Here is a 14,564-nt window from a genome sequence, read left to right on the forward strand (position 1 = left end):
GTTTCCCCCTTGTTGCAACGTTCTATTCTAGGGCGTTACGGGGGCTTATGTACCCGGCCACAATTGCTGGACATATGAGATGTTGAGCCCTGCGATCATGGGTACCAACTTCGCGATTTCAGAAGGCCAGAGTGGATTCCTAGTGGAGCTGGCAGCAGCTTGGCCTTAGTCCCTGGGGCTAAGAGCGTCAGCTGAGGAGCTGCTCCACATTGAGCCCCAGCCGTGGGTAAACAAAGGGTCTAGTCCACACTGGCATTCACTGAGTAGCTTCAAGTCTGCAGCCAACACCCTCAACTGGTATCCCACCCTTCGCTCCATTTGGCCAAGGCCTGAAACACTGCAGGAACTGAGGCCAGGACTGTCCAGGGGCACTTGAGCAACATTTGGGACCCTTCCTCCGGGACTTCTGGAAGGAAGGGCTTCAAGCCTGTCTCAGTTCTGTGCTCTCAAATTTCACTTCATTCACTTCCCCCACCCCTTTTCCAGGCACCCTAGAATTAAAGAAATAAGAACTGCCAGGGGGTGGGGGCAGGGCAAAGGACCATTGTGGGGAGTTTCTGAATCTGGCTCCTCCATTCATCTTCACCCCAGGAAGCTAAGTCTCCCCTAAAGAACTAACCGGAGGAATTCAGCCATTGTACTTTTATTCACATCGTGTATTTTGGCATTTTTCCAGAGGATTGGGAAGAGACAGAATGGGAGGCTGAGGCAGGAGAGCAAAGGGGAGGGGGAGGTCCCCATTTCCCTCATATCCCTCCAAGCCCAACCACATGGGAGCAAACACGTAAGGGGAGGGGAGGCACACACATTCCCTCCCCTGGAAGAGGATGCACAAGCTACACCCACGCACACATACTGATAAGACCCCTCCCCATTCCAGGGGCTGGGCCACGCATTACACAGAAAAGCAGAGTACTGTGCAGGGGCAGGGAAGCAACAAGGTCTCCTAGTGGACAGAGAGCTGGCCCCTGCCTGCCCCATCCCTGCTCTATCCCCAAAGTCTGTTGTGTACCCCTCCTCTTTGCTTGGCCATTCTCCTATGGCCTCCAGCTCTTTCCTGCTGCTGGGGACAAAAAGAAAAAGGGTACAGAGCAGGGGGCTGAAGTCCATCCCTCAATCCCTGTCCCTCATGCCGGGTGTTCTGTCCCCTGCCCTCAGTGGTAAAAGGTGACGGCAGGCTCTTAACTGGCTACTCTCTGGTAGAAGTAGATGTAGCCCAGGTCCTTCGGTGGCTTTTCAGAGGCACACACTTTCTGGTCGTTGTAGATCACCCATCTGGGGAGTGGGGAAAGGGACAAAGAAGGATGAACAAAGAGGCCATTCCAAGTTGTATCAAGCTCATCTCTCAGGCCTGGCCCCTAAGGTGATCCTGGGGAAGGCTCCCAACCACCACTCCAAGCCTCAATCCCCAAATTTACAGTCCAACTAGAGTCTCAAGGGCTCAAAATCTTGTAAGGTCATTCCTATTTTGGCCTATGTAGACCAGGCTGGCGTTGAACTCAGAGATCTGCCTGCTTCCCAAGTGCTGGGATTAAAGGTGTGTGCCACCCTGCCCTGTTTTATCTTCATTTTTAATTATGTGTATATGTATGGGTAGCAGGTGTTAGATCCCCTGGAATGGGAGTTATGAATCACCTGACATGGGTGATTCTTCTATAAGAGCACAGCCATCTCTCCAGCCCCAGACTGGTTTGTTTGTTTTTATTTTTCAGTCTTTTTGAGACAGGGTCACCCTGTAGCCCCAGCTGGCCTGGAACTCTTTATGTAGACCAGGGTGGCCTTAAAACTCATGGAGATCTCCTTGTTTTTTTTTTTGTTTTTTGAGACAAGGTCTCCTTATAGCCCCAGCTGGCCTCGAACTCACTATGTAGACCAGGCTGGCCTAAATCTTACCAAGAGATCCACCTGCCTTTACTTCCCAAGTGCTGGTGTTAAAGGTGTCCATCACCACACCTGGCCTAGATTGTATTTTTTATATTTTAATTTTATGTGTATGTGTGTATTGCCTACATGTATGTAAATGCACCTGTGTCGTGCAATGCCTGTGGAGATGAGAAAAGGCCATTGGATCCCCTGAAACTGGAGTTATGGACAATTGTTAGCTGCCATGTGGGTTCTGGGATTCAAACCCGGGTCTTCTGCAAGAACAGCCAGTGTTCATAACCGCTGAGCCATCTCTCCAGCCCCCAGACTGTATTTTTTACAATTATACTCATACTGTTCCCATTGCCCAGGCTGGCCTCAAACTCAGTATGTAGCTGAGAATGAGAGCTCCTAGTCCAATTGTCTTCACCTCCAAAGGAGGTGTACACCACCATGTCTAGCTACTGACCAGTATTTTCATTGAGTAACTGGTTTTGACTTCAACTTTCCTGCTGCCACATGCAATCCATGAGTAAGTTTATGACTATGTTCCAGTAAAATTTCATTTACAAAAACAGGTGGCCAGATTCAGCCCCTGGGATATAGTTTGCCTATCCCTGTAGGGAGACCTTCTTCTTTGCCTCCTCCCACAAATACTCGAGGGACTTCCAGGTTGCCCTTTCATTCTCACCAACACCTCTCCATCCACAGTGCACGCTGCTGCCCCCTTACCTTCCTTCCTTCTTGATGTGGCAGACATAGTGACCGCACATGGTAGAGGTGCCCATGTGACTAATGAAGGCAAAGAGCTGATACTCTGGGGAAGGAGAGAGAGAGAAGGTGGAGCAGGAAAACAGGAGAGATTCCTGAGTGACAGTATCTAACAGCTCAAACTCAGGACAAGTTTCAGGGAAGATGGGATAGGGTCCTGGGCCAAAGGCTATCTCAGCTTCCTAGAATCCCACCCAGGTCCCATTAGGGAGACAAAGCTTCCACCCCTCACACCTGAAGAAAGCAGAGCTGCTAGAATGAGGGGCCTGGTTTGGTGAGTGGCTAAACAGCCTCACGCTTGCCCTGTTTCCTGGGGGCACTCACTTCCAGGACCATCCCGGACTTTAGGTCCCACTGGCACAGACTCAGAGATGGAGTCAGCAGCTGAGCGTCCCTCTGAGATGTCCATAGCAGCCTCTGCATCTAGGTCGTCGATGTGACTGAAGATCCAGTCTACGGCCCGTTCTAAACTATTGTTCTTGAAGAGGAGGGAAGTGTTACTTTCTCCTAACAAGTCAGGCAAGCACACCAGCCAGCATTGTGACCATCAATCACACTGGCCAGCCTCAGCCACAGCACACTGGTCTTTGGTCCTACTTACCAAAGATGTTAATGTAACCTTCCTCCCACCCCACTCTTTCCCATGGGCTCTAAGTCCTTAGCTAGGGTAGCCCATACCGTGGCCCGTAGAGCTTTCAGGGCCTGGTCCCTTGAGAAGCCCATGGAGACAATGGTGGTCACACAGTCCTCTGGTGGGGGGTCGGCTGCTGCACTTGTGGAGCCAGGTCCACTGGAGCCTGGCAGGATGAGGGGGTTTGCAAAGTCTGTGGGTAGAAAGGGGTTGAGTATTTGAGGAAAGGATGAAGGCACTGCCCCACCTTGCCACCCACCCCTCCCTACCTGGATCATCCATGTGCGACATGACCCAGTTCATGGCAGCCTCAGCCCCACTGTTGCCTGTATAGTAGACAGCTTTGCGGCAGGCATCCATAGGGAAGCCCATTTCCACCAACTGTATGATGACCGATTCATCCAACATGGGTGCTGTGGCAGGAGAATGGGAGGCACTGTGACACACTGTCACTATTGCTACTTAATTCTTTTTCCTCCCACATGCCATGCCCCCAGCCCTCTCCCAACCACCCAGCCTATGCATTTTTTCTTCTATGGACTGGCATCTTTCTTACACCAGAACTAAAATAACCACACAGCACAATGTGGGCCTGGTATCCCTAAGGTGATCACTCTTCTGCCAATTCTCACAGAATGGACCCCATTTTTGGAGCACAATACCCCCGCCCAGCTCAAACCAAGGAAGTAGCAAAGATTTAGAGGCAATTAGCCCATGCCACTGAGCTATGGACAAGCAAGGGGCTCTGACATCCACATTAAGAATGTAGGAGTATTCAGTCAGTCTCCACATCCAGCAAAAGAGGGCAGAGGAAATTTGAAAGGGAGGACAGAGAAACACAAAGGACAGTGTAGGGGGTGGGCAACACAGAGAAGCCCTCCCCCATCAGCAAGGGAGAGAGACAGGCAGGAAGAAGAATCACTAACATGTCGGAGAAGAGAAGTGAGGGGAGCAGAAGGAGTCTTCGTCTTCGTTGCCATAGAAACCAAGGCTACCTTTGGGCTCATCCGGAGTGACCAGGGGTGGGGCAATGTCAGGCAGCTCTTCCTCTCCAGGCTGTAGCCCTGTACCCCTCAACTGAGAAATGTCTAGCTCCTCTGGCATCTCAATGGACACATCTGCAATTGGAAGAGCAGGAAAAGGTTCACGTCAGCAGTTCTCCGATGTTCACCTGCAAAAGCACATTAGGTCCTCAAGCTCCTGCTCCGTATTTGAGAACACTTTTAGTAGTGCCAACCTTGGAAGCCCCAGTGTAACAGACATATTCCTAAGCCTATGAGTCAGGAGATCTCTATTCTTATCTAAATCTATAGCATGAGCTATGGAGAGGCAAGGGGCTCAGACAGAATGACTTGTACTTCTGTGGTCTCAACTTCAGTAGTGTTCAGTTCTAAACAGGGACCTGTAAAACTTGTGAGAATTGTTTCAAGATTATCACAATGAAAACAGTTATTAATTATAAAAACTGTAACAATAAATCAGTTGTAAATCAGAACTATCAAAATAGTTTCAGTCAGTGTTTTTCAGGTTAGACATTTTCAAACATACACATTTTGCCCCTTTTAAAGAAACATCTGTGAAACACTAATTGATAAAGTCTTTCTCTAGCCCTTTCTACATCACCGCCCTTGTCCCAACCAGCATACCCAGTTTCTTGGGCACCCAGTCTAAGCCAAAGGTGAACTTCTTGATCTGGATGACCAGGTAGTCAGGGAAGGAGGCAAACCGTGTGGTCCTGGGGAGAAAGAATGAGCTGGTACCCAGAGACCCTGGCTGGGTCTCCTCTCTTGAGATTGCTATACTGGGCTATGACTCTTTAAGATAAAGTCCCAGTAACCCAGAAGATACTCCCTCTTCTCTCCTGGGCAGGCATCACAGGCCCACATAAGAGCGGCAGGAACTAGGAAGAGGGCTATTTTATTGGCAGTAGCAGCCAAGGGCTGGGGACTGGATTCCCAAGGCCAAGCACCTCTTCAGATCTCAAAGATATGCCAGGGGCCAATGATGGGTAGAAAGGCAGGCTATTTGCTGGAAGTCAAATTTCTGCCTGCAGCTGATACTAAGTGCCTATGCTCTGCCATTATGTAGAAAGGAAGTGCAGAGGCCATATTGGAAAGGGACCCTGGACTATAAGACAAGAGGGAGTGTTGGGCAAGGGAAAGCTAACAGATGCAGTCATCATCCGAATCTACCTCTGCTAGGGCCTCCTGCTTCCCTCAGGGGCATGTCCCCAGACTCACTGGATTTAACTTTGAGATCCTCAACCATAAGAGCTGAAAGAACAGTCAAGAGGCAGGTATGTCTTTGGGGATTACCCTGCCAATAGCCTACAGCCTAAGCCCAGGCCAAAAGGACATACTTGACAGCTACTGATTTAGCCTGCAGGGCTGTGCTCCAGAAGTCATCGACTTGCTCAGGGGCCCCATAGGCCTCCAGGCAGGAACTGAAGGGCACCTGGGCCCGGACCAGTTCTGGCAGTGGCACTTTTTCCTCTTCAGCTTGCCGCTTCTTCTCCTCATACTCCAGAAGCTCCTCTGGTGAAAGAATTGGGTGGTGTATTCTTAGAGGGTGTCCCTCAACCTCTTCTCTGCCTTGCCCTGCTGGTTCTGTATCCAGGACCATTCCAGTCTCTCTGCCCTCCCAGAGGCCACTGGATACATGACCCTCGTGTCTTGCCTTTCTGTCTTAACAGTGCTGAGCTAACAAGCTGTGTAAAGTTTATCCGACCTCCCCATGGCCCACCTTCAGGTGCCTAGGCATTCCTCACAGACCTCAGCCTCCATCCATACCAAGGCCTTGCTGAGTGAGCAAGCTACCTTTGTTAAGGGCTGCATCCATGGGCACAGGCAACTGCATGATGTAGTCAACTCGCTGGGTGTACTTAACCTTCTCTGTGGCCAGGCATTTGATCTTTTCCTCCACCAAGAAGCGGAACACTTCATTAGGATTCTCAGAGCTCCGGCAATTCCTCTATGGGAAAGAGGCAGGGTAGGAAGGTCTGGGCAGCCAGGGAACAAACAGGACTAAAAAATTTCATTGGGGAATCGGCGAGGATGGTAGTAGACGAAGGATGGCCACTCAGGAGCACTGAGATGCAAGAGGAGAACAGAAACCTTCTCCAATTAACCATCCTCTTTCTCTACTTCTGGCCCCATAACCCCACCTGTATTTTTCTCTATAAGCAGTAAATATTCTCATGCTGGGGATGAATGCAGGGCCTCATGCATGCTAGGCAAGTGCTCTACCACTGGGCCCCACGCCCCAACCCTCTCATGTCATTTCCTTTGATTCTAGGCAGCAAGCCCATCATAGGTAGGATCATCCCTTGTCTTGACTATTTGTCTCAGATGCTAATACTACTCACAGGGCAGATTCCATGCACACAGACTGTTAGGATAGGACTAGGCTAGGGCTGAGAGGAAGCAAGTGGGTGTGAACTGAAGGCACACAAGAGAGTAGAGTAGCTCCTCAGCCATCTTCTCCACCCTTACCTCCACCATGTTGATAAGGTGAAGGAAGAACTCCTGGGCATCCTGCTGCCGATTAGTGGAGAACTCTGGGTGGCCCTTACCAATGAGGGCCTTGAACATTCGAGGGGTAATGCCATCTTGAACTTCCTAGGCAGAACCAGCACAGGGCCTCAGCAGCCATCCAGGGGCTTATTTTAGATGCCCCCCGCCCCTGCCCCAAACATACACCTTAGTTTCCCTATATAATTCTAGGGCCTGAGAAGGCTTAAATCCTAGACTCACCTTTTGTTCTGATACCTGTTCCCCATCACCAGACTCTGGTGCTGGCTTGGAATACTCTCCAGAGAGAAGGCCATGGCCCAGCTTGGCCCTGTAGGAACAGCCAAGAAAACCATGTAACTTTAGTCAACTAATAATTCAAGCTGTATCTTTTCCTCTTTCCCCCTCAATCCTGCTCATAACTCAACTTAGACAACTTAAAAATACAGGGGTGAGGACACTTCAAGTTACATAGGAACTAGCAGTCGACAGCTTTTAACTGTCCAACGGCTCTACTGCTGCCCACCCCAGGTGGTCACGGAGGAGAAAAGTGGTACATGCACCGTGAGGTTCCAACAGCCTTTGAAACTACATACACCTGGGTGCTAAAGTCCTGGGTAGGGTCTGTCGGGGCATTCTGGAAGATCTTCTCCAGCTTATCCACATACCTAGTCGCCAAAAGAACAGGAAAAAAGAAGAGATAAATGATCCACTAATCCGACGACAGGCCTCCCTACAGTTACTATAGTTGAATCTAGGAGTTCGTTTCTCTACAACTTGTCTGCCCTCCCCTTGTTAACTACAGACAGCATGCAGTGTGCTCAGACCTTCCAAGACACAGCCAAGGAAAAGGCAGCAGCCCAGGACTAGGGTAAACAGAACTTATATCCATTTTTTTCCCTTTGTTTTCTTTCTTTTCTGTTTTTCATCTTTTATCTTTCTTGTCAGAGTTCAATACTCTACTGGATAGAACTTGTTGACACATTCTAAGCTTTCATGTCATTTCTCAACTAGGCAGTAAACTCACTTATGCTAAGAATTTGCCTTCTAGCTGGGCATGGGGGCCCATGCCTTTAATCCCAGCACTTGGGAGGCAGAAGCAGGTGGATCTTTGTGAGTTCAAGGCCAGCCTGGCCTACACATCGAGTTCCAGGTCAGCTGGGGCTACAGGGAGACCCTGTCTCAAAAAGACAAAAAAAAATTGCCTTCTACCCCTTGTCTAAAGCATTCCCCTTCTCCCCCAAAGTGCTACATGTCCACATCAGGTGCTCAACTGATGTCACTGGCCTAAAATAAAGACCACCTGCTACCATTGGGTCCCTTAGAAAGTCACAGATAGCTGGGATCTGACATTCTGCTGTTACTGGGGTGTGTGTGCTGGGACGGTTCTATAATATACTCCCTTTACAGCATGCCCAACACAGTAGAACAGATGATATTCAAAGAACAAGACACAGGTACTGAGGGAAATTGAAGGAACCTGAAGGGCAGTGTGCCGAGACTGGCAACCAGTCAGGAGAGAAGCTGGGATATTAGAGGAATCTGGTTTCAGTCAACTAATAATCCTCTCAGCTATTGGTCTGTTGCTCTCCACCCCATCCATGCTCATGATCCTTCTCAGGGAGCTAAAGAATGTAAAAAAAAAAAAAAACCCCAAATCCAAACAGACAAAACCCACTTGGGTTGCACAGGTGCATAGCCACAGGTCAGTAGTAAAAGGATCACTCACTTCCTCTGGAAGTCAGGGATGCTGAAGAGCACCTGGACCACAGAGTTGAGGTAGCAGCTGTTACCCAGGTTCCGGATGCCTGTGTAGCCGGGACCGAACAGAGGCTTAAGTGGTACACCCGACTCCTGGATCAATTCCCATTCGCCAATCCGCTGGTTCATATCTATCTCCAGCTCAGTCATCGTCTTGTCCGTCTGCATGGGAAGGACCACTTTAGACCGGGTAAGAAGCTTGGCCCTGTGTTTTTTTCTTTTTGGATGTGTAAACGTGTATAGCCTGCATGCAGGTAGGTGCACCCGTGTCATGCAATGCCCACGGAAGACAGAAGAGGCTGTCAGATCCCCTGGAACTGGAGTTACGGACAGTTGTTGGTTGCCATGTGGGTGCTGGGATTCGAACCCGGGTCTTCTGCAAGAACAGTCAGTGTTCTTAACCGCTGAACCATCTCTCTCCAGCCCCCGGCCCTGTGTTTTTCATACTAAACTCTCAAGAGTCTAGGATGAGATCCAGATGGAGCCAGGGTTTATAGAATTAGGGACTTCGTCACAAGAGGCACATTGAGTGTCATCTAGTCTCGGAGTTCTGGACTGGGAATCATCCTATATGCTTATTAGTCACCAGGCTTCTGCTTGAATGAGAGAATTAAATGGTTGAGATTCTCAACCCTAAATGTTTTTCCCATTAAGTCATTCCCACTCACCCTTTAGATTACCACTTGAAGAAAACGTCCTGACAAGCCAGGCCCCCATCATAAACCGCAACAGTGTCCAACTACTACCTCTTTCACTGCACCTAGCCATTATAACTATCTATTTGTAACTATGATTGAGACTTGCCACATTCACATAGTGAGCAGCACATGGCAGGCATTTGGTAGTATTTGATAAATGACCAAAGGACTGTGGAAATCTCTTCAAGGGAAATCCGTATTATCTTGGGGACTGGGTTAATTTTGGAAGCTCTCTCCAAAACCCTACCTCAGCTTCAGGCAAAGGGCCACAGAGGCAGAAATGAGAATCTGAAGTTGAAGGGGGGTGTCCCCTCACCTTTTGCATTTTCAGCATGTCAATGCCAAAGTGGGACAGGTGCTCTGCCAAGCTGGGGTCCAGAACCATGTCATCCTCATCATATGAATACACATCTGGAGCAAAAGGCAGACAGTATGGCAAGGGACATGGTTTGGCACTGGTCTGTCTACCCATCCCACCTCCTGCCCAGAGGACAGAAAGTCAGCCTGCAAGGGCCACCCTCTCAGCTCCCTTGGGTATCAGGGAGACACAGCCCATCTGGGATTGGTTGTCAGGGAAGATAGGGTGAGACAGGGAGAGAGGAGGGATTAACTGTGTATTGTTTCTTTTTAAATACATGTGAGTATGCGTGTGTAGTTTTTTATTAATCTTTTTCTTTCTTAGAGGCAGGGTTCATGCAGTTCAGGCAGACATCAAATTTACTATGTAGTTGATGATAACGAACTCCTGATCCTCCTGCCCATGTGATGGGATTAGAGACATGCACATCTAGCCTTCATTATGGTTCTGATTCCACCCCTGTAGCATAAGGTACCATAGTAAGATAGGTTTGGAAGGATAGTTACTAAACATAATGATAAATACCTCTAAAAAGGGACTAGGATCTAGGGAGAGGGGGACTAACAATTTAGACTTTTCATTTGCTAACAAGAGAATGCATTAATGTGTTATTCATGTCATATGAAGTAACAACTGGAACACATCAGGCGGGGAGGGGTGGGGGAGTACCAGCTCCATCGGGTGTGATGGTGCCCAGCTTAACGGCTAAGGGGTAGCCAGTCTCCCTGTAGTGCTCCACAGCATGGTTGTTGCCCCCACTGCCATCAAAGTAGCGTCGGCCACAGAGGATGGAGCCATCTGTCAGGTTGAGCCACAGGTTCTCTCTCATGTCACACTTGGAGCACTTCCAGCCACTAAGCCAGGGAGAAGAAAGTTAGCTGAACTGCAGGTCAAGGGTCTATGGGAATGGCAGCAAGAGAGGCTCTGCAGGCCAAGAGCCTGTTCTTCTCTGGCCATCCCCCTGCATTCACCTTCCCCCAAGTTGTCTTCCCTGTCTTGCTCCCTACCCTCTCTCATAGCAGATCCCTTAGAAAGGTGACCTCTCTGTCCTTGCTTTGGGAGTTAAGTCCAGAGATGGAGGAGCCAGGCCTTACCAGGGAGGGATCCGAGCAGGGTTGTCCAACTGCTTGAGGTTGAAGGCATGCTTAGACACCTGCCGGACTTCCCCATCCCAAGCCTGTACCTCCTGCTTGCGGGAGGCTGAGTCAGCGGAGAGTAGAGCCTCCACTGCACTGGTCACCTGGAGGAAACAGAGAGTCAGATAGTGCCCAGGTCCTGCCCCACATGCCCCTCTCACCCTTGGTCTCTGGCTTTGTCAGTGCTGTCCAAGCCATGGCCACTGTAGCCCTCCTGCCCTAGCATCTCCAGGTAGGGTGGGAAGATATTCATACCCGATCTCTGACAATGTCGGGAAGTCCCCCCAACCCATCCCGGGCGATCTCCAGGTAATCAGGCAAAATGACAATCTTCACGTCTTCATCATATTCAAACTTCTCCTCGGTGAGGTCAAACCCACCTTCAACACCTGGGGAGGACAGAGAAAGAGGAGGAACGTAGGGTAACAACCATAGGTCAATGTCCCTCCTCCAATACAGTGCCTCACTCTGCCCCTCCAGAGCTCTAGGGTTACTAATCAGGCTCAGGGCTTTCCTAGCACATAGCTTGGTGAGAAGAACATGGCTGCAGAGGTGCTCACCAATTGCCAGCCGGGTGGGCTTCTTACGGGGCGGGTCTCCAGTGCCTGCACTGGTGTCCTCTTCTTTCTGCAATGAAAGGAGGTTCAGGACCAGCCATGAGCCCCAGGGACAGAATAAATGAGGAGACAGAGGGAAAAAGTGGTCAACCACACAGTGGAATAAAGATAAAAATCTTAGCAAGTTTTAGTGACACAAGCAGAAACAGGTGAAAGAGAGAAAGCAAGGCCAATAGGGGAGTCAGGGAACAGACACATTCAAAATGGCACCTTGGGGAATGTGTCTGGATGTTCTCAGCCCGTACCCTACCCCCTGTGCCTACCGGGCGCCGGGTCCGCTGGAGATGCAGGTAGACACGCTGGCCTGTCTTGTTGAAATGTCTTTCCACATACTGTTTCCCAAAGCCGAGGAATGTGTTCATGCAAATATAGAGGCCACCCTCCGATTCCTGCAAGGTACAAGGCAAGGGAGGAAGAAGCAAGAGGGTGAAACTTGGCTCTGTGGGGAAATCAAAGACCAGTAGTTAGAAACTGCTTGTTTCCCAAGACTGTAGCCCTTAGCAACTGATTTACCATTCCAGGACCTGGTATATGGTTGAAGCTCTCCCCATATCCTCCTATGAATTCCAAAATAGCCAACAAACTCCAGAGGCAGCTGAGCAACACCCCAGTTACCATTCTCCTCTCTTCTTCCTTCTCAGGGAGGCTTTGGTGCCCCCAATCGATCACAAAGACCTCCCTTCACCTCTTCCTTGGCCCAGTATATATAACCCTGAACTTCACAATCTACTAGACAGTGGAACCCTGGTTCTAAGGATTAAGACCTTGTTTGAGACTCACAGCTAAACCTGAACCTAGTCTAGTGAGGTGATCAAGTCTATAATCTTATAGCCACTAATCACCTCCCTATCGCCTCTCTCTGTAAGATCCCCCACTGAAGTCCAAACCTGAAACCTCAAACCCACCCCTTTTAATTTGCTTTTTTTTTTGGTTTACTTTTGACAGAGGATCTCCTTATATAATCCAGACTGGCCTGCAACTCACTATGTAGCCCAGGATGGCCTCAAAGTTTTTATCCTTCTGATTCAGCCTCCCAGAGCTGGCTGAGATTTCAGCTGTTGCCACCATACCCAGCTGAGCAATCCCTTTTAAGAACAATCTAGCAACATTTGCTGAGATAGCTCAAATACAAAGATCCCAAGAATAGGGAAAGATAAGTGCCCATCCTGAATCATAGCCAAAGAGGAAAAGATGGGCTTCCCACAAAGCTGAGCAAGTCTGCCTGTGCCTTTGTAACAGTGATGGAGAAGGTGGAAGAGGGAACTGGAGAAGAAGAGTCTTGCCTCAGATCCAAGGCTTCAGCAATAGGCATCCTCTTCCTGGAATAAGTCTTAGTAGCCTTGAAAATTTCTCCACTGTGATAGTAAAAAATAGGGCACTGTCTAAGGCAGTTCTTGGTCAATCAATTGTGCTGTACCACTCCCTAGAATGGTGTGGACTGCAGTGTTCATGAATAAATTGAGCATTTCTCACTAGAGGTCAGCTAAGCTGTCTTTCTCCCATAAAGAGAATTTAAAGATAATGAAATGTGCCAGAGTTTGTTACCAAAGCACCTAGGCTACACCAGAGACTTGGAATGAAAGAGAAAACCTATTGGGAAATTACAAAAACCTTTTCTGAATTTTTCAAAGTAGTTACTGAGGAGAGGCAAGAGTAGCTATAAGTCCCTGTAAGTGTAAAGACTCCCTGTTTTCTACCTTTCCCTCTGGGAGGAAGGTAGGACCTCGAAAGTGACTGAACTCTTCAGATGGAAAGACAAGATGCTGGTTTCATCAGGGACTGGAAATCCTAGAGCTCTACTCCAGTAGTCCTCCTTTACTTCTTCTGACAAAGGCCAACTTTAGGGAAGCAGCACATTATCTGGGGCTCAGATCAAAGCCCAGCAAACCAAGAAGACCACAAATCACAGTCATGGTCCTGAAGTGGGCCTCACATCACGCTGCTACAGTCAGCACTGGGGCTGCATTAATGAAGCCTTTCCATTCTGACTTGCAGTTTTCAGACTATGAGCTGGTCTGGATGAACACTTTGGGCAGGGCCCAACAGGGCTTGAAGGGCGGGGTAGTGAGGGGGGCGGATCCCAATCAAGCTGCTGCCCTCTCAGTTCTGGCCTGTCGGCTTGTCTCCAGTTAAGGGTGACATACAACGGCAAAACTACAGGAGGAGCGGTATACCAGGTGGAGCATGCAAAACGTGAAGTACGGTGTGGGTGGCGGCTTTGTCTAACTAGGCAAGAGTGGGAGCGAGATGGGGAAGAGGCCATAGCATCCTCCTAAGAATGAAACCATCTCTCTAGGAACACTTGGAAAGGGGTTGTCTCGGCAACCTGTGATGGACGGAGGAAAAGGGAGGGGGTCCGCGGCCATAGCTCACGTCAAAGGAGCTTTCCTCCCCGCTTTTTTCCCCACTCCCTACCAATGAACCGCCTCCCCGACCCCTGGACAAATTAACCATGGGTGGAGGTTATCTAATTTAGTCTTTCTCAGATCCGGCCTTCCTCCCAACCCTCTTCCAGGCTAGGAACCTGAAGTGCCTACCCTTCTAACCTCAACCCCTTTCCAGAACAGTGGGGAGTCGCCCCTACTCCTACCACACCAAACTACAAAACCCGCAGAGCCCTGCGCGACGTGCAAGGGCCACCTCCCAGGCTTTTTCAGGGAGTCGCTTGGGGAATGTAGTCCGCCGGTCGGGTTCCAACCCTAGCTTAGAACGGTAACGAAGGCCGTGGGCAACTACAATGCCCATAATGCTTCACGAGACCAGGAGCCGGCGAGACCAGCACAGTAGCTTCTGGGGGTGGTAGTCATACGACAGCCTCAGATAATGAAAATCAAAAGTGGAGAGGAGCGTGGGAGACTACAAGTCCCAGGGTGCATCGCAAGGAGGCGGTAGCCCAAGGTTTGCAGGCCCGGCCGAATGACCAGGGCGATGGAAGGAAGTCGTGATCAGCGCGGGCGTGGGGAATGGGCTTACCGGCGTGTCGAAGGAGAAGGCGCACTCGTCTTTGTGGACCCGGTCTCCAGCCTTGGGGACTCGGATCGTCGGTAACACTGACAGCAGCGCCTCCTCACTCAGCTCCGCCATGACACCGGCAGCAGCTCCTCCTCACACAGCAGCTCCCACCGCTCCAGTTCCCCCCCACCCTTGGTCTCGCGTCCAATGAGGGGTACTCGTTAGGCGCATGCGTCAAAGGCAAGACGCGCGAGAGCGGCAGTTGGAC

General features: G+C 49.8%; 1 protein-coding gene across 2 annotated transcripts; it reads right to left on the reverse strand.

The window, feature by feature from the left end:
* Nucleotides 1-627: 627 nt before the first annotated feature.
* Usp5 (ubiquitin specific peptidase 5) lies at nt 628-14,511 on the reverse strand. 2 transcript variants are annotated; one of them, XM_008825374.2, is made up of 20 exons: nt 14,318-14,511; nt 11,608-11,733; nt 11,288-11,354; nt 10,983-11,116; nt 10,686-10,831; nt 10,261-10,445; nt 9,550-9,644; nt 8,504-8,697; nt 7,371-7,442; nt 7,018-7,105; nt 6,757-6,882; nt 6,082-6,235; nt 5,625-5,799; nt 4,912-5,000; nt 4,261-4,383; nt 3,535-3,678; nt 3,313-3,458; nt 2,959-3,112; nt 2,596-2,680; nt 628-1,275 (listed from the first exon to the last, which is right to left on the reverse strand). In XM_008825374.2, exons 1-20 carry the CDS (start codon nt 14,426-14,428, stop codon nt 1,182-1,184), a joined length of 2,508 nt encoding a protein of 835 aa, XP_008823596.1. In that variant the 5' UTR covers nt 14,429-14,511; the 3' UTR covers nt 628-1,181. The 2 variants fall into 2 exon arrangements, with proteins under 2 accessions (XP_008823596.1, XP_008823595.1); XM_008825373.1 differs by having other exon boundaries at nt 4,192-4,383.
* Between the last annotated feature and the right edge of the window lie 53 nt (nt 14,512-14,564).

Source organism: Nannospalax galili, unplaced genomic scaffold (genome assembly GCF_000622305.1).
Source record: "Nannospalax galili isolate Female #2095 unplaced genomic scaffold, S.galili_v1.0 scaffold589, whole genome shotgun sequence".
Classification (NCBI taxonomy): Eukaryota; Metazoa; Chordata; class Mammalia; order Rodentia; family Spalacidae; genus Nannospalax; species Nannospalax galili.

Coding starts and splice junctions, on each gene's coding strand:
- Usp5 (XM_008825373.1), bottom strand. CDS start 14,428: ATGGCGGAGCTGAGTGAGGAGGCGCTGCTGTCAGTGTTACCGACGATC. Junction 11,734..14,317: donor CCTTCTCCTTCGACACGCCG/GTAAGCCCATTC, acceptor TGTACCTTGCAG/GAATCGGAGGGTGGCCTCTA. Junction 2,681..2,958: donor AGTCCGGGATGGTCCTGGAA/GTGAGTGCCCCC, acceptor CTCCTTCCCCAG/AGTATCAGCTCTTTGCCTTC.